The 22,571-nt window shown below is 41.7% G+C and overlaps 1 protein-coding gene across 6 annotated transcripts in view; it reads left to right on the top strand.

The window, feature by feature from the left end:
- The window catches only part of tbc1d1 (TBC1 (tre-2/USP6, BUB2, cdc16) domain family, member 1), a 274,907-nt gene that overhangs the window by 129,731 nt on the left and 122,605 nt on the right, over positions 1-22,571 (top strand). For 3 of the 6 annotated variants that reach the window (XM_078546134.1, XM_078546137.1, XM_078546141.1), the window contains exons 6-12: positions 2,977-3,068; positions 4,133-4,243; positions 4,548-4,679; positions 11,025-11,114; positions 15,174-15,436; positions 17,883-18,041; positions 21,467-21,571. In XM_078546134.1, the coding sequence (XP_078402260.1) occupies positions 2,977-3,068; positions 4,133-4,243; positions 4,548-4,679; positions 11,025-11,114; positions 15,174-15,436; positions 17,883-18,041; positions 21,467-21,571 (952 nt within the window). The remainder of the gene's footprint in view (positions 1-2,976; positions 3,069-4,132; positions 4,244-4,547; positions 4,680-11,024; positions 11,115-15,173; positions 15,437-17,882; positions 18,042-21,466; positions 21,572-22,571) is intronic. The other 3 variants (XM_078546136.1, XM_078546146.1, XM_078546135.1) reach the window with 2 other exon arrangements.

Consider the following 22,571-nt stretch of genomic DNA (forward strand, 5'->3'; position numbering starts at 1 on the left):
ATGCACATAGTAAAAACTGAAAACATAAGAACATTAAAAACTAGGAGCAGGTGTAGGCAAATCAGCCCCTTGAGCCTGCCCTGCTATCCATTACGATCATGGCTGATCTCATTTCGGCCTCAATTCCAATTTCCTGCCCTCTCCCCATAACCTTTCAACCCATTACTAATTAAAAATCTGTCCATCTCCTCAAATTTATTCAGCCTCCCGGCATCCACTGCACTCTGAGGTAGTGAATTCCACAGACTCACGACCCTTTGAAAAAAGTAATTCCTCCTCATCTCTGATTTAAATCTACCACCCTTTAGCCTAAAACTATGGCCTCTCATTCTAGAATGCCCCACAAGGGGAAACATCCGCTCCACGTCTACTTTGTCTATCCTCTTTAGCATCTTATATACCTCAATTAGATCCCCTCTCATCCTCCTAAACTCTAGCGAGTATAGGCCTAAACTGCTCAATCTCTCCTCATAAGACAAGCCCCGCATCTCTGGAATCAATCTACTGAACCGCCTCCAATGCAACGACATCCTTCCTCAAGTAAGGGGAATACTGTGCACAGTATTCCAGGCACGGTCTCACCAATGCCTTGTACAATTGCAACAACACTTCCCTATTTTTACACTCTATTCCTTATTCCTTACCTGCTGTACCTGCATACTAGCTTTCAGCGATTTGTGCATGAGGACACCCAGATCCCTCTGCACTGAAGCATTCTGAAGTTTCTCTCCATTTAAATAATAAGTTGCCGTTTTATTCTTCTGACTAAAATGGATAACCTCACACTTATCCACGTTAAACTCCATCTGCCACATTTTGGCCCATTCACCTAACCTGTCCATATCCATTTGTAAATTTCTTATTTCTTCATTGCAACTTACTTTCCCACCTATTTTGGTGTCATCTGCAAATTTAGCTATAGTACCTTCTATCCCTGAATCCAAGTCATTAATATAGATTGTAAATAGTTGAGGCCCAAGGACTGAACCCTGTGGCACCCCACTAGTTACAGCTTGCCGTCCAGAAAAAGACCCATTTATCCCGACTCTCTGCTTTCTGTTGGTTAGCCAATCCTCTATCCAAGCTAATATATTACCCTTAACTCCATGTGATCTTATCTTGTGTATTAATCTTTTGTGCGGCACTTTATCAAAAGCCTTCTGGAAGTCCTGATATACTACATCTACAGGATCCCCATTATTCACTTTGCTTGTCACATCTTCAAAGAACTCTAGCAAATTAGTCAAACACGATTTACTCTACATAAAACCATGCTGACTCTGATGGATTGCATTTTGACTTTCCAAATGCCCCATTACTACTTCCTTAATAATGGATTCCAACAATTTCCCAACGACCGACGTTAACCTGACTGGTCTATAGTTTCCTACTTTCTGCATCCCCCCTTTTTGAATAAGGGCGTTATATTAGCATTTTTCCAATCCACCGGAACCTTTCCAAAATCCAGGGAATTTTGGAATATTATAGCCAATGCGCCCACTATCTCCATGGAAAGACCTGAAACATGAATACACCTTGTGGTCTCTTTCTGTAGCTGGGTTAAATTAAGTCCTCCAATGTATCTGACTCTATAATTGGCATACATACAGTTGTTGCCTTACCAATAATTTAGGGAGACGGTGAATTGGGCCAGAATTTTACTTTCTATCACTGGCGGATTTTTATGCAAGGGGGGAGTGTGAAATTGAAGGGCTGGGATACTCTCTGGGGTCCCATGATTTTCGCTGGGGTGGGTAAGTCCTTGGACTGGAAGCCTGCCCTTGCCTCAGTTGAGGCCCAATATTGGCCACTTTTGGGCCGTTTCCCATCCGGCCTCAATTTCTAGGCTGGCAGGAGGTTTGAGCTGGCGTAGGGGAAGGCCAAAAATCTACACGGTCACATTTCAGACGGGAAGTAGCGGGAGCTGTGGTTGGAGGTGTGAAGACTCCTCCTGAAGCCAGGCACCCTGCTCTTAAGGTCTGGCGGCCTCTGGACCTCCCTCCACCACACCACCCCAAGCCTCTCCCCCGATTTCCCTCTTTACCCACTACCCCCCTCCCCAGGCATTCCCTATTCACCCCACCCTGAGACCGCTTGAATTGACCTGGGTCTCCGCACTCCAGTCTTAGGCTCCAACGTCCTCCTGAAATTCCTCTTCTGTCCACTGGAGCGCTGTTGGTGCAGGGACTGGAGATCTACTGGCCAATCAGATTGGCCAGCAGCTCACTCAGGTGGGACTTCCTCCTGAGTGAGGGGAAGAAGTCCTGTCTGTAGCCACTTAACGCTTGTTTGAGCATGAAATGGCTGCAGGGCACTCGGAGTCGGCAGGGATGTATTCCCCACCTACTCTTCAGATGGCGGGAATCAACACCCTGCCATCTGAAAAATTCAGGTCATACTGTTAAGTCACTGGACTAGTAATCCAGAGGCCCAGGTTAATGCTTTGAGGATGTGGGTTCAAATCCCATCAAGGAAGCTGGTGGAATTTAAATTCAATTGATAACTCTGGAATATAAAGCTAGTCTCAGTAATGGTGACCCTGACAACTAACATTGATTGTTGTAAAAATCCATCTGGTTCACTAATGCCCTTCAGGAAAGGAAATCAGCAGTCCTTACTCAGCCTGGCCTACATGTGACTCCAGACCCACAGCAACGTGATTGACATTTAACAACCCCTCTCAGTTCAAGGGCAATTAAGGATGGGCAACAAGTGCTGGCCTTGCCAGCGATGCCCACATCCCAGAAAATAATTTCTTAAAAACCCTCTTATTTCTACTTACTGCTCTACCTGGAATAACAGCTCATTCATCTGAGTGGGAGTTGAGTTGGGTACAAAGGATAAAATCATGTTGAAAGAAGGCGTATAACATTTTACAGAAGTCTTTTCACCGTCTCAATAAGAGAGAATTCAGTGCTAGAAAACTATTCAGTTGCACTCTAATGATTAAGATTCATTTTTTTTACTTTCTGCTAGGCCTCCACCCTTCAAAAGCAAAAGTGGAAATTCAGAAACACTTGTCAACATTTAACAACAAAGATCAAGGATCAATCTTCGAGGGGGTTCAGGTAATTTTAAGTCCTAGTTATTAAACAAATGTGAAACATAAACGTTAGACTTTTCAGTGTTGATGTGAGAACTGCAAAAGAAAAGGATGTGTGTTTTACTGTTACATTTTTAACTTCTTTAAACTCATTTATGGGGTGTGGGCATTGTGAGCAAGGCCAGCATTTATTGCCCAGAACTAACTTCCCTTAAAATGGTGGTGGGCTTACCCGCTGCAGTGTTCTGGTACCATTTAATGCATCATCAGTGAAGACCTCAAACTGTATGGGTGGTAATGGTATAGCCTTGCCTCAATCCACCTTTGAGAGAGAGAGAGGTTTGATATTTTTAAAAGGTACATGAAAGTCTGAGAGTAAGTTTAAAAAGTGGCTTTGAACTCCCAAAGCTACTAGTTTCTCAACAAGAGATGCATAAGGCATTAGCTCCAAAAGCTTTAATGAAAATCAATGCAAGCAATGTAAAAGGAGTCAGCAACACTCACGAGCCTCACAACACTCTACTATCTTGAATAACGCCATTATGTGGCACTGACCCCATCCCCTCCCTGTTCACTGTTGAAGGCTGCATCAGATTATTTGCAACCTCCATCTTTCTATTTAACTTAGAGTGGAGATTCAGGCCCCATCCTCTAATATCCATCTTACCCCATAAGTTGCTGAAATCCTCATCCATGCTTGTTGCCCCCAGAACTTCACTATTTCAACAATTTCCTGCCTGGCTTCCCATTGTAAAATAATGACAATGCCCATACAATGGATCATGACAAGACTTGGGCAATCTCAACTGTTTTGACCTTGCAAAAGTTCTTCTTACCGATCTCTTCCTACTATCTGTGTGCATGCCCGGGATATGGACTCTGTGTCAAGTCAAGAGGAATGAGGAAATGTTGTCTGAAGCAATGCAGCATTTTAAATAACTAGGTCATCTCGCTTGCTCTTTACATGGATCTGAAAGAATGACCTGTTGCTTTTACCCCTTTAGTGTCTTAACCATTTTTGAACAGTTGAGAAGATTGTAGATTGCGATTATTTGAAAATATTTCATCAAAACTAATGTCTGCTCATAGAAAATGAAACCAAAAAATGAATTGGAGGAAAATGAACTGGTTCTATCAATGCTGCGGCAGTTGTATGAAGAGAAACAGAAGCTGCATATCCACAATGGAGACGCAAAGCAGGTACAAGGTCCTCCTAATCTCGGGCGTCAAACTCCTTAAAACTGCTTTGTTGCTAAATACAAAATAACAAATCCAAGTATTGTGTGTCCAACACAGTGGCTTCGTTTCATGAATCAGTGCTTTGATTTTTTTCTGTGAAGAGAGCAAACTATTTCTCTTCACTGTGAGCTAATGTTCATTCTGGGATGCCTCATTTTAAGTTGCTGAGAAGTTGGACTTATTCATTTTGTATCCTGTTCTCTTTGGAATGATTGCCCTGGATCAAAATTTGTGGTTTTCGCTGACCTTGTATTTTATTTTTCAGACATCACAAAGCTGCTCACAGCCTTCAAATCTGAATGAACAACAATCCCTCTCAGGCCGCTTCAGACTGGACCACTTCAAAATCAAGGCTAAAAAATCATTGGCAGAATCACTGGAGAATATTTTATCAATGGTGAGTATCCTGTTGTTGCTTACGGAAAACTTACTTGGAATGTGTTGATGTGATTATGAAGAGCTCACCTCTGCAAGTTAATTATGCCTGTTAATCACCAAATTAAAATACTCCTCAATGTGGAAAGACATTTTGACTTGTCTTAGTTCATCCATATAGAATGACTTGCATCCCTCTCATTGCAACATCCAAGTGATTCTGAGAAGTTCCCAAGGTTTTTGCCTTCAGAATTCAACCTGGAAGTCCATTTTAAACATTCATCACTCTCTAGATGAAGAGCTTCCTGTCAGCAGCCCTAAATTTACCATTTACAAATTTGAACCTGTGGCATCTCCTCCTGTACTAATTGAAAGTTATTTTCTGGATCTGCCTTCTTCATACCACTTAGTGTCTTACAGATTTCTAAGACCAGCCCTCAGGTGCCTCTTTTCAAAGTTGAAAAACACCAGTTTGCACCAGTCGTTCCTCATAACCCAGACCCTTGAAACCAGAAATTAATCATGTAGCTCTTTGCACTGTGGCCAACAATTGAGTATCTTCTCTTGGTCTCAGTGGCCAGAACTAGATGCAGCATTCAAGCTGTGGTCTGACTACAGCACTGTACAATTTGATTGCATTTATGTCTGCTTTATTATTCTACTGTTAGAACCTTGAATTTGAATATTCTAATATAAAAGCAAAATACTGCAGGTGCCAGAGATCTAAAATAAAAACACAAATGTGCTGGAAAAGCTCAGCAAGTCTGTCCACGTCTGTGGAGAGAGAAACAGAGTTAACATTTTGCATCCAATATGTCTCATTCTGAAGTAGTCATATTGGACTCTAAACGTTAACTCTGTTTCTCTCTCCGCAGATGCTGCCAGACCCGCTGAGTTTTTCCAGTACTGTTTTTATTTAAATATTCTCTTGCCTGTTTTGATTGCTGAATTGGTTGGACTTAGTGTTGATATGTCTGTTAGGGGCCCTACGTTGTTTTCAACACCATCCATGGAATAATTATATTGGTAATTTGTGCGCCCTTTACACTCATTTGTATTACATGTCATCTGCTATTGTTCAACCACTTACACATTTTATCCAGTTTATTCTAATTCCTGAGCTGCAAGCTTCAAATCACTCTCCCTTGCTAGTTTGGTACCATCTTCCAATCTGGCCAATTCAAATTCACCTGAGTCCAATTTATTGATGTTAACTAAGAAGCAGTAGTGATCCCCAAATCAATGTTTTGTCACTTTCTCAAAGAAATCAAAGAAGTTAGTCAGGCAGAATTTTCCCCTTCAAAACACGCAACAGCTGTTGTTTACATTTGTTTGTTAGTGTACAGGTAATCCTCATGGTTATGGCAGATAATCAATACCATTATTTTGCACAGGATAAAGTACAATTAATGGGATTGTAGATGTCTGAGTCTGATTGGTGATCCTTGTTGTATATCCATCAGTCTGCCAGTGCCTCATCACTGTCCATTGCTCTCCCTTCCAATTATCATCAATGGTTCACAAATCCCCTCTTTAGTTTCATTTAATGTTTTTTGGTTGGAAGTAAAATATCTTGAAGAAGGCAAATCGTTGTAAACTCCTAAACTGTTTTCATAGAAGCTGTATAAACCCCCAACCAGATTGCTGTTATTAAACAGTGTTTATTAACAACTATATATGAAATGAAATGAAAACAGAAAAAGCTGGAAAAGAAGGGTCATCATTAACTTTCTCTCTCTACATTTCTGCCTGACAGATCTGCAGTATTTTGCTTTTGTATTAGTGTTTAATTCACTGCCACTTTTCTTTCAGGAATACACACCTTGAAGTTCTGCTCCGCTCTCTTTCCGTTTGTCTCTTTTGACTTTGTTCACCTCTATTTCACATTCCCAACATGTGCAGCATTTTTATTTTGCATATGGAGCAGCAGACAATGGACTAAACCCAACTTCTTCAGCCTGCGGGCTTAGAGCTGTTCTGCATTCAGCCCAATATGCTAACAGTTCTACATCCTTGGTTCACAGGGAGGTCATGCCTATTCCTTTGCAGATGTGGTTAAGATCCCATGTTTGATCAAATTGATAAAGATCTTCTGATCTCTGTACAGTGATTTGCAAATGTTAGATAGGGTCAGTTTGGGTTGTGCTATGCTGTGCTCTTTCCGGAGAGGAAGGGAGTAAATTAATGAGGGAAAAATTAGCAGCTGTTGCTACAGAAAGGAGGTTTTGCATTTTAGTTAATTCTGATAGATGTTGAATCATTTCACTTATCTTGCAGGAAGGGTCTGGCAGCAACAAAATGATGGTGGGCTTGTGACTTTAATACTTGCAAGTCATTTTCCCACTGAAAAAGGGAATGAAGGACAGATACCATAGAACCATAGAAAAGTTACAGCACAGAAGGAGGCCATTCGGCCCATCTTGTCCATGCCAGCCTGAGGACACTCAGGTGCCCTTTCTAATCCCACCTTCCTGCACCCGGCCCATAACCCTGCAATTACAGCACTTAAGGTGCAGATCCAGGTACTTTTTAAAAGAGCTTAGAGTTTCTGCCTCTACCACCAACTTGGGCAGCGAATTCCAGACACCCACTACCCTCCTGCATAAAAAAGTTCTTCCTCATGTTCCCCCTACACCTTCTGCCACTTACCTTGAATCTATGTCCCCTGGTTCTAGAATTCTTCACCAAGGGAAACAATTTTATCCTGTCCACTCTGTCTATTCCCCTCATAATTTTGTACACCTCAATCAAGTCACCTCTCAGCCTTCTTTGTTCTAAGGAAAATAACCCCAACCTATCCAATCTCTCCTCGTAGCTACACTTTTCTAACCCTGGCAACATTCTTGTAAACCTCCTCTGCACTCTCTCCAGAGCTATTACATCCTTCCTGTAATGTGGCCAGAACTGCACACAATACTCCAGTTGTGGCCTCACCAGTGTTTTATACAATTCCAACATTATATCCTTACTTTTATATTCTATACCTCTGCCAGTGAAGGAGAGTATTCCATATGCCTTCTTTACAACCTTGTCCACTTGAACTGCTGCCTTCAGGGACCTGTGTACTTGTACTCCAAGATCTCTCACTTCATCTACCCCTCTTAGTATATTCCAATTTATTTTGTAATCCCTGTAACTGTTTGACCTCCCTAAATGTATGACCTCACACTTGTCTATGTTAAAATCCATCTGCCACTTTACCGCCCACTCCACCAACCCATCTATATCGTTTTGGAGATTATGGCTGTCCTCTACACTATCCACTACTCGGCCAATCTTTGTGTCATCTGCAAATTTCCCAATCGTGTCCCCCACGTTCACGTCCCAATCATTAATATATAACACAAACAGCAAGGGTCCCAACACCGAGCCCTGTGGAACACCACTTGAGACAACTTTCCATTCGCAAGGGCATCCATCGACCATTACCCTTTGTTTCCTGTTACAAAGCCAACCTTTTATCCAGTTTGCCACATTACCCTGAATCCCATGGGCTTTTACTTTCCTGACCAATCTGCCATGTGGGACCTTGTCAAATGCCTTGCTAAAATCCATGTACACAACACCCACTGCACTACTTTCATCAACCCTTCTTGTCACTTCCTCAAAGAATTCAATCAAATTTGTGAGTCAAGACTTTTTAATAAATCCATGCTGACCATCACTGACTAGTCCATGCCTTTCCACATGACAGTTAATCCTATCTCTCAGGATTGATTCTACTAATTTGCTCACCACAGATGTAAGACTAACTGGCCTATAATTGTTTGGCATTTCCTTTGATCCCTTTTTAAACAATGGAACTATGTTTGCATTTCTCCAGTCCTCTGGTACCTCCCATGTATCTAGTGAAAATTGGAAAATCATCCTCAGAGCATCTGCTATCTCCTCCCTGACTTCCTTCAGCAGCCTCGGAAACAATCCATCTGGCCCTGGTGACTTATCAACTTTCAAGGATTTCAATCCTTCGAGTACTTCCTCTCTCCTTATGACTATCCCGTACAATATCCCGCAGTGTTCCTCCTGGACTACTATATCTACATCCTCCCTTTCCTTTGTAAACACGGAGACAAAGTATTCATTTAAAACCCTTCCCACAGCCTCTGCATCTACACACAGGTTTCCATCTTCATCTCTGATAGGTCCCACTTTTTCCTGAACTAACCTTTTAGCATTAATGTATTGGTAAAACATCTTTGGGTTATCTTTAACTTTACTTGCTAATCTTTCTTCATGTCCTCTCTTTGATTCCCTTATTTCCTTTTTTACTTCATACAAAGTAGCAGACCTAACGTTACTACCAATCTGTCAGATTTGCTTCATTTAAATCAGACTTATCCAACCAAATTTTTTGACCAAGATTTAAGAGCTTCTCGCAGCGCAGGTACTGATTTTTTTTTTGAGGGGGGGAGGGAATGGTAGAATACTGCCACCTACAGGAATTGAATTAGTAATTCAGCACAATAATTGACTACTCACCAGTAACAAAGACAAAACTGCATGCTGTTTGGGGAGCATTCTACAAGGAGATATTCAGATTTTGGCAGAAATGGTGTTTTATAAATGCATCATTGGTTTTGTAAACTAGTCTCAAGATTGCAATATTATCTGATACTATTTTGAAAAATGTGCTTTTTCATAGGCTGATGAATGTTTAATTCATTTGAGTTGATCAGCATGAAATGTTTGTGGGAGTGACTCTGGCAGGAATTGACTGATCAAAAGCTTTTAAGTTAACAAGTACATAAGTGTGACAAGTTGCCTCTGATGTGAAGATTCTACAAGAGGCGAAAAGCTTTCAATATAACTTTAATTTTCCCTCCACCTTTTCCCCCTGTCCCAGGTCTTCCTCTTAGTGCTTCTGTTGGCTTCTGTACTCAATTAAACAATGTAGGGCCGGATTTAATGTTGGCGATGGGGGTTTCAACCCACTGGCTGTAAAACTGGTGAGAATGTTGCTTCACATCTGTTGGGGAGGCCTGACCAAATTAAGTGCCTCTCAGGCATTTAACTGGCCAGTGCCGGGCCTTCCCTGGGATTTAGCACTCTGGAGTGGAAATCCCACCAACTGAGAGCTGCTGGCCAATTGGAGGTTGGCAGCTCTTCATTGCTGGCAGTGCCACCAGGAGCAGTGGCTGCTGCTGGTAATGGTGCAGGGACTTCACCAAGGATTGCCATTGGATCCCTGGACACAAGTGGGTGGGATGAGGGTCATGGGGAGGAGGTTGTGGGGGTGTATTGGGCAGGGGGCTCAGAGCCAAGGACATGGGGATGGCTTTTGGCAATTTCCCCCAGTCCTTTTGCCGGGTCCTTCAATTGGGCACTGAGTGCCTGACCATGAGGGATCGCCCTCCAGTAAGCTGCTGGCAAACCCAACAGGGTTTGCTGGGCAGCCTTCGGGAGGCATGGGAAAGCAGCGTGACTCCCGTTTAATCCCTTCGGCACTACTACATTCTGGTGGACTCGGGGATAATTGGTGTCAATTAGCTCATGAATAAGCCTGTTTCAGATCCTCCTGCAAGTGGGCGAGTTTCTTGCATTGTCCCCTTCCTACATCTGACTTAATCGCAGGAGGTTTTCCCGCCACTGGCAGATAAGCACACAGCCTCTCCTGCGATGAAGTGGACTCGGCCACCAAGCTTCCTGCTGCAACGGGCTGGATTAAATTCTGTCTGTAGTTTGATCTAGGCTGTGGATTTCCCTCCTACTGCCCTTCGTCCATCTGCAATTGACTGACAACAATAGGTTTATTTATGGAGGGCTCTTCCTTTGTATTACATGCTAAATTCTCCCTTGCTGTTTTATTTCACTATGCCCCATTCACAGCTACGACCTGGCAGAGTGCTGTATTCCTGTTTAATATTCTGGCTCAACAGTGATAGGCAGTGCATCACACAGGATTTAAAGCAGGTATTTGAACTCAGCTTTCAGTTTCCAAGGATGGCTAAGGTCGTTACTTATGCTGTCATCTTTTGCAGGAAGCCAAGTGGCAATAATGACGTTTCCTTTCCTAGATCCAGCTTGAAAGCCTCTAGTGTTACCTCTCTTCAGTGATCTAGTAAGAGATATATGAGAGGACCTTTTCCATTTCCTGTCAGTGTGGAGGAGCATGTGGCCACTGTTGCATGGTGTCCTCTGATGGGATGGCCAAAACCAAGAACTTCACTACAGGGATATGAACTTAATGTGCTCTTCCCATGACAAAATAGATCATCAGTAATCTCTATGTAATATATGACTTGTTATTTTGAGCTTTGTACAGAGCTACAGATTTTATGAAGTTCAAATTAACCTGATGCAGATTTATGCCTATATTTGTAGAAAAGTAGAATTTCTATTGTAACTACTTTGCATTTTGCTCTTGCAGGGAGGGTCCAGGCTCAAGAGCCAAGCATGTGCTGAAAGTACAGTGTCTGAAAAAACAACTTTGAGTCTATCAAGTTCTAGTCTAGTCAAGGTGAGTTATCTGCCCATAAATCTACATTGCATGGGTTTGGGTACTTAGTTTGCTTACTGATGTACTTTCCATCATTGTAAAACATTATGGAAGATGTAACTCAATTTATACAGCAAATATCCAGGAGAAATGCAGTATGGCTGAAGCTTTAAATAAAACTTGCAGCAGAGCTCCAAATGAAGATGGTTTGATGTCAATATTGGCAGCTCTATAATAATCACACAGAACAGTGACTGCAATAAAATGGAGCATTTTGTGTGGATCGCTTTGGTTAGCAAAAGTACTTGTACCTTAACTTTTTTTTGCAGCATGCCCACTTTTTTTGCCCACTTCATTAAAAGGTGGAAAATGCAGTCAGTTGTTTCTACTTAAACTACAGGGTGGTGGGGTCAACAGGGAGTGCGTCTGGTGAAGGGTAATAGTCGGTAGATAATCCCAACACTTCAAACAATCTGAAATTGTAGTCCTCTTCAGGATCTTTTAACCAAGACTGCAACCTTATTTGGATATTTTTCTCCCCAAGAAACCTTGTCTTGGACATCACCATCATGTGGAAACACATGATTCAAACAGGGAAGTTGAAAATGCCAGCAGCCCTTTTTATTATTCCAAGAAGTTTGTAACATTTCAGTTCAACATAATCCGGTCACACTCATTAGGAATTATATTATTAATGGTCTCTTGGCCTTATTCCCATTAAACTATTGACCGCCCATATTTCCTTCCTGTCTGTCATGTTGTCTGACATTGTTAACAGTTCCCTTTCCTTGGGTCCTCTTCCTTTTCAAATCTGCTCTCATCACAAAGAGCCCACCCTAGACCTCTTCATCGTTGCAAACTACCACTCCAATTCCAACCTCCCTTTTCTCTCCCATGCCCCTGAATGTGCTGTTGCCTTCCAAATCCGTGCCCTTCTTTCCCACAACTCCAAATTTAAAACTTTCCAATTAGGTTTTCGTCCCAGCCACAGAACTGAAACAGTCCTTAAAAAAAAAAAGTAAAAGATGATATCCTATTTAACTGTGACAATGGTAAACTATTCCTCTTTGTCCTTCTTGACCTGTCTGTGGCCATTGACCACGGTTGACCAAATCATCCTCCTCCAGCATATTTCCACTTGTCCTCTAGCTGGGTGGAACAGCGCTCACCTGGTTCAAATTTTAATGGTCCAATGGAAGGCAGAAAAGCACCTGCAATGGTTTCTCTTCCCACTCCTACAACAGCTACATTTGAACCCCCCAAGCATCTCCCCCTGGCCCCTTCCTATTTCTCATCTTCATATTGCCCCTCGGCAACATCATCCAAAAACACATCAGATTCCACGTGTGCACTGATGACACCCAGCTCTACCTCACTACCACCTCTCGCTACTCATCCACTCCCTCTGATTTGCCAGACTACTTATCCAAAATCCAGGTACTGAATGAACAGAAATTTCCTCCAACTAAATAAAGGAAAGACCGGAGCCGTTGTCTTTGGCCCCTGCCACAAACTCCACTAACTCGCCACAGACCCTGTCTTTCTGCCTGGCCAGTGTCTGAGGCTGAACCTGATCTCGAAACCTGCCATCCAATTTGACCCTGAGAGGAGCTTCTGATCACACATCCATCCATCACAAAAAAACAGCTTCTTCGATCTCTGTAGCATCATCCATCTCTGACACTGCCTTGGGTCTGCTACTGCTGAAAGCCTCTTCCATGCCTTTGTAACCTCTAAACCCAGCTATTAAATGCTCTCCTTGCCAGCCTCTTATTTTCCACCCTCCCTAAACTTGAGTTCACTCAAAACTCTGCTGCCAGTATCCTAAACTTACACTTCATCCTGTTCACCCACTACCCTTGTGTTCGCTGTTGGCTCCTGGTTAAGCAACACCTCAATTATAAAATTTTCAAATTCTCCCACAACCTCCCTAGTTGTATAATCTCCTCCAGCCCTGCAGTCTACCAAAATATCTGCACTCCAATTCTTGCCTCTTGTACATCCTCAATTTTGATCGTTTCACCATTTTCAGCCATGCCTTCAGCAGCCAATGTCCTAAACTCTGGAATTACCTCCCTAAAATTCTCCGCATCTTTAGCTCTTTTTTCTCCTTTAAGATGCTCCTTAAAATCTACCTCTTGGGCCAAGATTTCGGTCATCTGTATTATTATCTCCTTTTGTGACTTCTCATCACATTTTGTTTGATAACACTCCTGCTAAGTGTCTTGGGCCATATATAAATGGAAGTTGTTTTAATCAATGTTATCATTCAGGTACATCTCATATTTTAAGATCACAATATTAGGCATTCTGGTGAGTTGATGGCTTTTGGTACTAGGTTGTATATCAAACAGTTTAGTATGATGTTGCAGGTTCACGTGTATCAACGTTACAAAAACCATAAGAGAATTGTAGGTGCAATCAACTTTATTAGTGTGCTTAATTGAAAGTCACCTACCCTAAAACCCAACTCTGTGTCTCATTGTTCCACTTTCCACTTAACAATGGTACTAATTCTATTCAGAAGGGCAGCTAACAGTTCTGTTTTAAATTTGTAATGTACTGACCTTTCTGATATTTCATATTAAAAAGATGTAATTGAAATTAAGTGGTTTGAAGCAAGACAGGGATCTGCTTTGATCATGCTAACCGCACTTGGATCTCTCTTGTGGGCTTCTGTTACTTTAAAGTCTACTAAAATGTAAATGTTGCAACCCTCTTATCTTTAATAGCTAGAGGATGTTAATTGCACTTGGGTTTCCATTAAATATAATGGTGAAATCCTCATGGTCGTGATCCTTTGGCACATTGCCCATGGAAAGTCATAACACAGTGGATTTTCCTCAATGCATTGATGCTTGAGTATTGGCGTGGAGATCTACTGCTTTTGAAGCTAATGAAACTATATCAAGTGGTCAACGTATACAGGTATGAGGGGAAATGGTGAGAACATCTGCAGAATAAACCTCTAAAACACGCACACAGGGTGAGGGGGGCAGAGAAAAATAAAAGGAGAAACTGTTACAAAATTTCTTTTCCAAAACTGTCATCATCCAGGAGGAAGGTTTGGAGTATTGGCAGTGAGGGAGTTTGAATATTGCTGCTGTTGGTTCTAAGGTCTGGAGCTTAAGAAACTCCAACTGATGGTAGAAGTGTATAGCTGAGGAGTGACTTTGTGTTATGGTAATGATGGCCAGATAAGGAGTGCATGGCATAAATGTGATATATTTTGTAGATGTCCACTTGGAACTGTGGAAAAACAGCATAAGTATGTCTTCTAAAACATGGGTTGTGTCCTCCTCTCTAACATGGGTTGTCTGGAGGTCACATGTGTAATGCTGGTTAGGCACACTGGTGGGTATACGTCTATCAGGGTGATTGCTGGTGGTTAATTTGAGGTGATGAACTAAAGGCGGAAGAATGTCCAGAACAACCGCCAAACCAATATGTTTGAATCAAATGTTCTGATTTTGATCAGTGCTTCATCCAAAAGTTTGAGGCTGAAGTCTTAAGTGAGTTTTTGTCTTTGGCTTGCCTTATTTGGGAGAATTATACAGGTTCTTATTGAGCCACTAGATGGTGTGTAATCCAACAGCAACATTTATCTTCCTTAGCCTGACATTACTCATCTTGCCCCAATTAAACAGGCAGCTGGGATTCCTGATAGTGAAAAATGAGAGTTTTATTTCTCTGCTATTAAGAAGTTGTTTCAGAGAATGCCTTTCTGTGGCTTTGGAATATGATCTCTGACAATGCATCATTGTTAGCTAATCATTATTTACAGGGACAACAGGCATTCTCCTATTTGCATTGGTGTTTTATCTCCCCCCTCCGGTAAGACATGAGGAATGATGGTTGTGGAGCGCACAATACCCCAGACAATTGCACTCCCAGCTGAAGATGGATGTGTGGTTCAGGGGGTGGGGGCCAAGGGGAACTAAAAGAAAAAGTAATCAAAGTCACCTGGAAAAGAAAAATATTTAAACATTTTTTTAAATGGAAGAGAAGAAGTGTGCCAAAGATGAGGTGGCTGGGTGATAACCCTGTATTAATTGAAATTAATTACTCATGTCCACACAGAATACATGTTCGGATGAAAGTGATGACCAGGCACCTTCTATTAGTCCTGTGAAGTCTCATGGTTCTACAGGAGATTTGTTGCAAGACCTAGATAACAGCATTGAATCAACTGAACCAGTATTTAGACGACGGGCCAATACCTTCAGTCACATGCCTTCCAGTGTTGAACAGCCACAGCAGACTCTGGACGAGACCCCATCCTTTCCCAAGCCAAAACTGATGAGGTATCACTCAGTGAGCACAGACACACCACATAAACAAAAGTAAGATTTGGTATACTTTATAGACAACATCCATTTCTTTATAATCTTTTCATTTGAGATCTTGTCTTCTATGGAAGTGACAATTTTTAACTGAAAGAGCTATTACTGTTGTGTTCCTTAAGTTAACTGTTACTTCGTAAAGAGTATAGTCTATGATGAACCAACCTAGCAAATTTTTCTTGTAAAACTGACCAAACAGAACCTTGAAATCTTCTCAAAGTATTCTATTTCTGTTCCACTGCAAGATCCCTTGCCTCCATTTCGAACCTTTAGTGAAGGTGGACAGAATGAGCTGCCAGTCCCTGTTCTTCTGTGAAACTGCCTCCAGTGCTGAGGCACGTTTTGAGGGGCATGGCAGGCAAAATTGTTGTGCCCTAAGCAAACTTGGGTCTGTTAAAACTGGAGTGATGTGAGTCATTGGCGCTCATTGAAACAAACATAGTCTAGATAGTGATCTGCATTTTTTCCCCAAATTCTGAGATTTAGATTTTTTTCTCCCAACCATTGAAGTTTTTTTGTGACAGATTGTCTGCTAAAGGCATCAGAAACAATTAAACTAACCCATGAATGATGTGCTGTGTGGCATGGGCTCTGGCTGATCCTTCCTATCTGTCATGACCTTTCTTTGCCAAGTATTTGCTTGAGTTAAATCTTTCTCTGGCTGAACATAAAGAATGCAAAACTTTCACTCTTAGCCATCAGCCCTACCCCCTTGACAGTGATTTCAACACCCTCTCCCTCCCCCTCCCTCCGCCTGACCTCCCATTCAGCTTCAATAAGATATTCCACAACTTTGACATCCTGCTTGACTTGTGAACTGAGCGTCAAGCTCTGTATCCTCTCCAGCACCAAGATGTCTTACCTCTGCCTCTACAACATTACTCACTTCAGCCTCTACCTTAACCTCACTGCTGCTGAAAGCCTAATCCCATGTTTTTGTCACATCCAGCCTGGATAATTACAATGTCTTCTCTGCTGTTCTTTCCCATCCATGCTTCATAACCTCCAACTTTCCAAAATACACTTATCCTGGAAACTGTCCTGCACACAGACCCAATCGTTTTTACTTTCATCCTCAAATCTACACAGACTCCTTATGAATCCTGTGAATCCTTCCATCCCGTCATTAGCTGCAGAGTTGTGAGAAACCTGGATGCTTGTCTTTTGATACTACCTCCCCAAACTCTGCCAACTCTCTACGTTTCTTTTGTTTCAAAAAATCTTTTGCCCAAGGCTTCAAACATCCCTCTTAAACCTTACGCTTGGCTTAGCATTCCATTCCTCATACCAGTAAACAATTGCATGTTTTGGGAAGTTTTGTGTGTTAATGCCACCATATAAATGTATATTGTTGATGGAGAGGGGATGTTAATGTGCAGTTGAATTGGAATGAAATTAGGATCCATGACCTAGTTAACTGTATTTAATATGGTAGGAGGGAGGTCATCACACAGCGCCTAGATGGAACTGGCTGCAATTAGAATTATAGTGATATGAAAAGTGAATTTCTTCTGAAATGCTCTACATGGTCCATCTAAAAATCCAGCTGTGAAATAGAGCTGTGGGTAAGTTAGTAGAACACTGAGTTTCAGAGCAGCCTCGGGTTTCTACCCCTTCAGTTTGGTGAGATATTAAGCAAAGATGAAGCCTTCTGTTTTAGGGGGAGAGAAGGAAACTTCTCTCTGTGAATGTCTGTAGAGAAATCTGTGGCTTGGGCTCTGCTGATGAACATAGTGAGAGGACTTGAGAAGAGCCTGATGCAAAAGGATAAAAGTAAATAGTAGAAGCTCCCACAGGAGTTATTTTTGTGGGCCGGTTCCAATTTTACCGGAATTAATCTTTTCAAAGACACTGCAGCTCTCTTAATTATAAAGGCTCTTGTTTCCTCCTTCCCATTCCCAGTTTAGTGCCCTCTGGTTGAGGGGGGGGAGGGGTGGCACGACAGCTCTAGGAGGGCACACAGGCTACCCAATGGCCTGACTTGGAAATTTGGCTGGCATAACCCCATAAGAGTGCAACATAACAGAGGCACGCCTTGAGCCTTCCATACGGCAAGGAGATCTAAGAGAAGATAGAATCTTAGTAGTTAAGTATATCCCTTAGACATCAAATCCAATTGTGCAGGCTCAGGGCACCTTATACCATTAAGTCTGGTATACTGCATCTGTTATGGGATGAGTACAGCCAAATTTCCAGGCTAGGCCATTAGTCCAGCCTCTTTTGTATTAACAAGGAGCGCATGTGCCTCTTAGCAAACTATGTTAATAAATGTTCCTTAATTACCACTTTTGTTTACTTGAATGCTTATTTTGAGAACATTTCCAGAACTGCAAAGATTCTACAACACCTACATTACTACTTGTTAAACATTTTAAAGAAAATGTGATGTTTTATTTTCTGATTCTGGCCACTTGTCTTTGTCTCTCCTGTTTGCTTGGATACGTAGCCTGGATGTATCAAATGGTAACACTCATGGTAAATCGCCGCAGTCCATGTTGCACAAGTCTGTAGATCACCTGCGGTCTTCAACCTCCACTCCAAATTTTTTTAAGTATTTGAAGACTAGTTCCAGTGCAAGGGATGGTGGGCTGATATTGAAAAAAAGGTGAGACAATTTGTTTCCAGATATGGAGGCATGACTGAGCAATGCTTTGCCTGCTGTGTGATGGTGTGGTCTGCTGTGCCATGTCCATGGCATGATTGGATGTGCCACCTACTTACTGCAGGAGCTAAATAACTAGGTGACATACAAATACAAGGCATGTCAGAGCATGTAGGGCAGTTATGGAGTTAGCGTTAAGCACTCATTTATTGTTGTGGCTGCGAGATTATTGAATAAAAACAGGATGTTTTATTTTTAATCATGTTAGCATAGAATGCAACCCCCCCCCACACACACACACACACACATAATGTTGCTTCTCTCTCTAATCATGGACCATTGCAAACAGTTTCTCTGACTCAGTTTATTTTTTCAATTGTTTGTTTTGCCCATCCAGCCCTCCCTACCCCCCACCTTTTTCTGTTTGTTTGATTCCAGTTGTGAAAAAGGGTAGGGTGACACATTAGCACGTAGGGTAATTTGCTAAATCTGCATGGGTGACAAGGTACCTTGTCTGTCCCGAGTACATTTGAGCCAATTGTGGGCTTGCTTTAATTTTCCTATGCAGGCTTACTGTTGGTGAGGTACCAGCATGTACTTGGAGAATTTAGGTCCCTGTCCTCTCTTGCACTCGAGATTAAACCTAGGTCAAGCTGGTTGGATACAATGCTCTCTGTTACCTTTAAATGTCCTTTTCCAAATTTCAAAGAAATTTGGACAGTCTCAATTTTGTAACAGGCTCAGTCTGTAAGCAAACGGCCAGAATGGAAAACTAGACACAGTTAGGATCAAACTGATACAAATGATTAGTTCAGTCAGGCTATAAGGTTGGCTAGTCCTGGAAATGAAAAGATTCACCATGGTTCAATATGTATTCTTTTAAGGTTGGTGTTTAAATACGGCATTTAGACAAAGCAGAGGAAGCTTTGCTATAACTGACCTGGTATCGCTTGATGTTAATACAGGGTGCTCTGAAGTGATAGTTTCTCCCTGAACCACAAAAGATACTGTTTATAAAAAAACATGATAGGAAACTCTGCCCAGATTCAGTATTTTCTCCAGCTGACCAATACTCCATGTTATCTCATCATAACATTGCTGAGACTGGGAGCTTGGTGGAATGGGGATTAAGTCTGTGCCTGCCTGCTTTTGTTACTGTCCCTTTGCACCATCTGTGGAAATCTTGTATATTGAAATAATGAGATTGAAACATACGACTGCAAAAATACACAATTAACCACTCTTGATCATCAGTGGTCCATAAATAGTATGGATGAAACTTAATTCAATTCTTAACTAACTTAAGTTTCTAATGGAAAAACATGATCGACGCGTTCAAACCAGTTGAGAGATGTTTTCTAATTTCAAGTTTCTGAGGCCTCTGATTACAAAATATCAGTTCTAGTGGATTCTGTAATAATTGAGTGTTCAGGAGCAATCAAATGAAATATTATTGCCAGTTATGGAGAAATAAGCAGCGGCTAAAGCTGACACTGTCAAGGCATCATTATTTAAATATCTGCAGAAAAAAATGTTAGTACCTTTTGGAATTTTTGCAGTTGTTTGAAGAGTTGTTGAACAATAGAGGCATATTACATATCTGATGATGAGGTTTATTCTTCCTACCCCTCAACCACTTATGTACAGCATCAATTTCAAAGAATTTACTTTTAGTTGACTAATGCATGCATTGCTCATTTTGGAAGATTAGATCTTAAAAGCAGTCAATCTGCTTTGTGGAGAAATATTCTCCATCCTCTCCATTTTTCTATCTAGTGACAGGTAATTAATTTTGTAAGGTTTAGTTTATGGAAACTTTTTAATCTCCTCTATTTAAGTACCCACGAGTAGTTTCTTGGTTTGTTCCAACTTGTCCTTTATCAGGATTTGCAGCACTGATGTGGAAGAAAGTCACTGCTGTGCTTTTTTGACTCTGTCCTTCTCTATTTGCATGTTCCTGATTGTCAATGATCTTTACTTGCATGAATCTGAACTCCAGTGTGTGTTTCAAAACATCCCTTGCAAAAAGAAAATAGCTTCGTATTGTACTAGGCTTTGCGAAATAGCAAGCTTTCTAAATTCCGTGATTATGTCCTGTGTTTAAATTGTTTTTTGATTGTCACAAAAATGAAACAAACACTAACACTTTAGAAGTTTTGCAAAGTGTTTACAAGCTCAAAGTGTCTGGTTTTCAATTAGAAGCTGGATCCCAAAAATTCACGGGGTTAGGATGGTGGTGGTGACTGCATCCCACTATAATGAATGATTTCAAGCGGGCGCGTCCCTCAGGAATAGGAGGAAGCCCCTTAATTATAACATCAATGATGAGGCTCACAGCAATATGAGTGTATATGGGCACTCGCCATTTGCATGAGACCAGAAAGTCCAGAAGCAGTAGGTGGACCAGAGGTTACGGGATTCCCTCTTTTGGCCTTTCGTTTCTGGTAATAAGTTGAGGGTGGCCCTGGGTCACTCATTGTAAAAGGGGAAACGTTGAAGTTTTTCTTATAATATGGCGTTCACTTCCAGGCCTCAATTCCTTGCTGAACCCCAGCTGTATCTTATCACTACCTGTGGCCAACGAGGCATGCCTGGTCGCAAGAGGTGCATCTAGACTGACCCCAGGACTTGAAAACACCCAGCACAGCGAGTCCACGATGGCGATGTGTGCAGTGGGCAGAGGCTCGAACAGATCATCTCGGCATCTGATGAGATGGCCTCTGATGCTTGGTAATGAAGCACAAGCCAGATAATCCATGATTCTTGCATATTGTGCCACATTTTTATTTGATTCCATCTTGTTATTCTTGGTCATCTGTCCAAATCTGCATTTCTCTCCCCCCAACCCACCCCCATAAAATAAATTACATTTGCCAGGCTTCTGCCTGGCATCTAGTTCCTACACCAGTCAAACTGATGACTTGCAAGTGTGCAATAGCCTTTAATACTTGTAATTTATTCCATGTGAGGAATGCTTGGCTTCTGTTCGGCAACTTCCTGTTGATATCACCACTCAGTGCTAAATGCAGTTCAGAATCAGGTGCCCAAAAATTGACAACATTTAGCCACCAAGTGAGGATAGATATTTGGCTTCAGATGGGAAATTTGTGGCGGTAGAGAGCTTCATTGGGATCCTGGGAAGCCTAGGCTTTGGCTTTTGCTATCCAAACTGAGAAAAACTCTCTTTTGCTTTTGCTCATCAGAATTTCAATAACTCATTTGTTCCGTGCAAAATTGATTCTATTCTGGGATTTTTGAGTAAGCGAAAATTGATAACCAGTTCATGTTGAGTTTCAATTATACCTTGTATCGCCAAAAAAAAATTTTCATATAATATTTTGCTAAGGGATGTCTCTGTAAGTCTTCTGATGCTGATCTCCAGTAAACTGTTTTCTAGTAAACCTTTTTGTTTTCAAAACTGCTGTCAGTGCTTCTCAGCTTAGCGGCCTACGAGCAAGGCTTCCATCTTCAACCTCTACTCCAAACTTTCTAAAATTTCTGGTTCCTGTAGCTCACAGCCACAGCACCAAAAGGTAGGAATCGTGTATTGGTAGCTTTCTTCGCTTTTGCAGAGTCATTTTTAACCTAATAAACTGCAATTTATATTATATATTGTATATTTAATTCTTTTAATGTGTCAATTTGTGAAGATTCTAATTAAGAATTTTTTAACGCATTCTTGGGATGTGGGCATTGCCGATGAGGCTGGCAGTCATTGAGAAGGTGGTGGTGAGCTCCATCACCTTCTGGACCGCTGCAGTTTTATACAACGGAGTGCAGCTAGTGAGGGATTGGTCACTAAGAAGCCAGAGGGCAGGGTCAACAGGTTTGTTTCCCTCAAGGATACTTGTGAACCGGTTGGGATTGTAGGGCAAGCTAGCAGATTTAATGATCGTTGTTACTGATAGCAACTTTTTATTTCCATTTTTTATTAAACCATGGATGAAACTGAATTTGTATTTTCTGGATTATTAGTCCAGTTTTTTGCATTACTAGTCCTGTAATTTAATTACTACTCTATTGTCCCCATTGCTGGACTGTGTTTTTCCCCAAACTCTGATAAACATTAGATTGTTCAAATTCCCCAGAGTGAATCATTTAAAAGCAGTGGTATTACGTGGTGTCGTGTTTCTGACTCTCCATTTCTAAAACGATTGCAGTGAAAGGTAAAATGTTCTTATTTCATCCTTTCTTTACCAAGGGGCACAGACTCGAAGGTAAACGAACAATTTCGATTTGACGTCTTCAGCATAGAAATTGATGGCTATATGGACAGACTCCCTAAACTGGATTTTCAATCAGGGGTTCCCAGATCATTTCTGGGTCCTAGCCCTGCGCTGTATCTGTGTCACTAAAACAAAGCTCTTTTTACATGTAAAGCCCCTAATTGGGCCTGAGGCGGGAACTGGCTCTGGAGGGAAAATTTTGGAGGCAGGCAGCAACCATGACTTGGGCTTGCTGTTGCTTTGCAGAACAGAGCAGGCAGACGAGTGAGTAGAGGACCAGCAGCTTCACCTTCCAAACAAGTGCCCA

This window comes from Cetorhinus maximus, chromosome 1, assembly GCF_964194155.1.
Source record: "Cetorhinus maximus chromosome 1, sCetMax3.hap1.1, whole genome shotgun sequence".
Classification (NCBI taxonomy): Eukaryota; Metazoa; Chordata; class Chondrichthyes; order Lamniformes; family Cetorhinidae; genus Cetorhinus; species Cetorhinus maximus.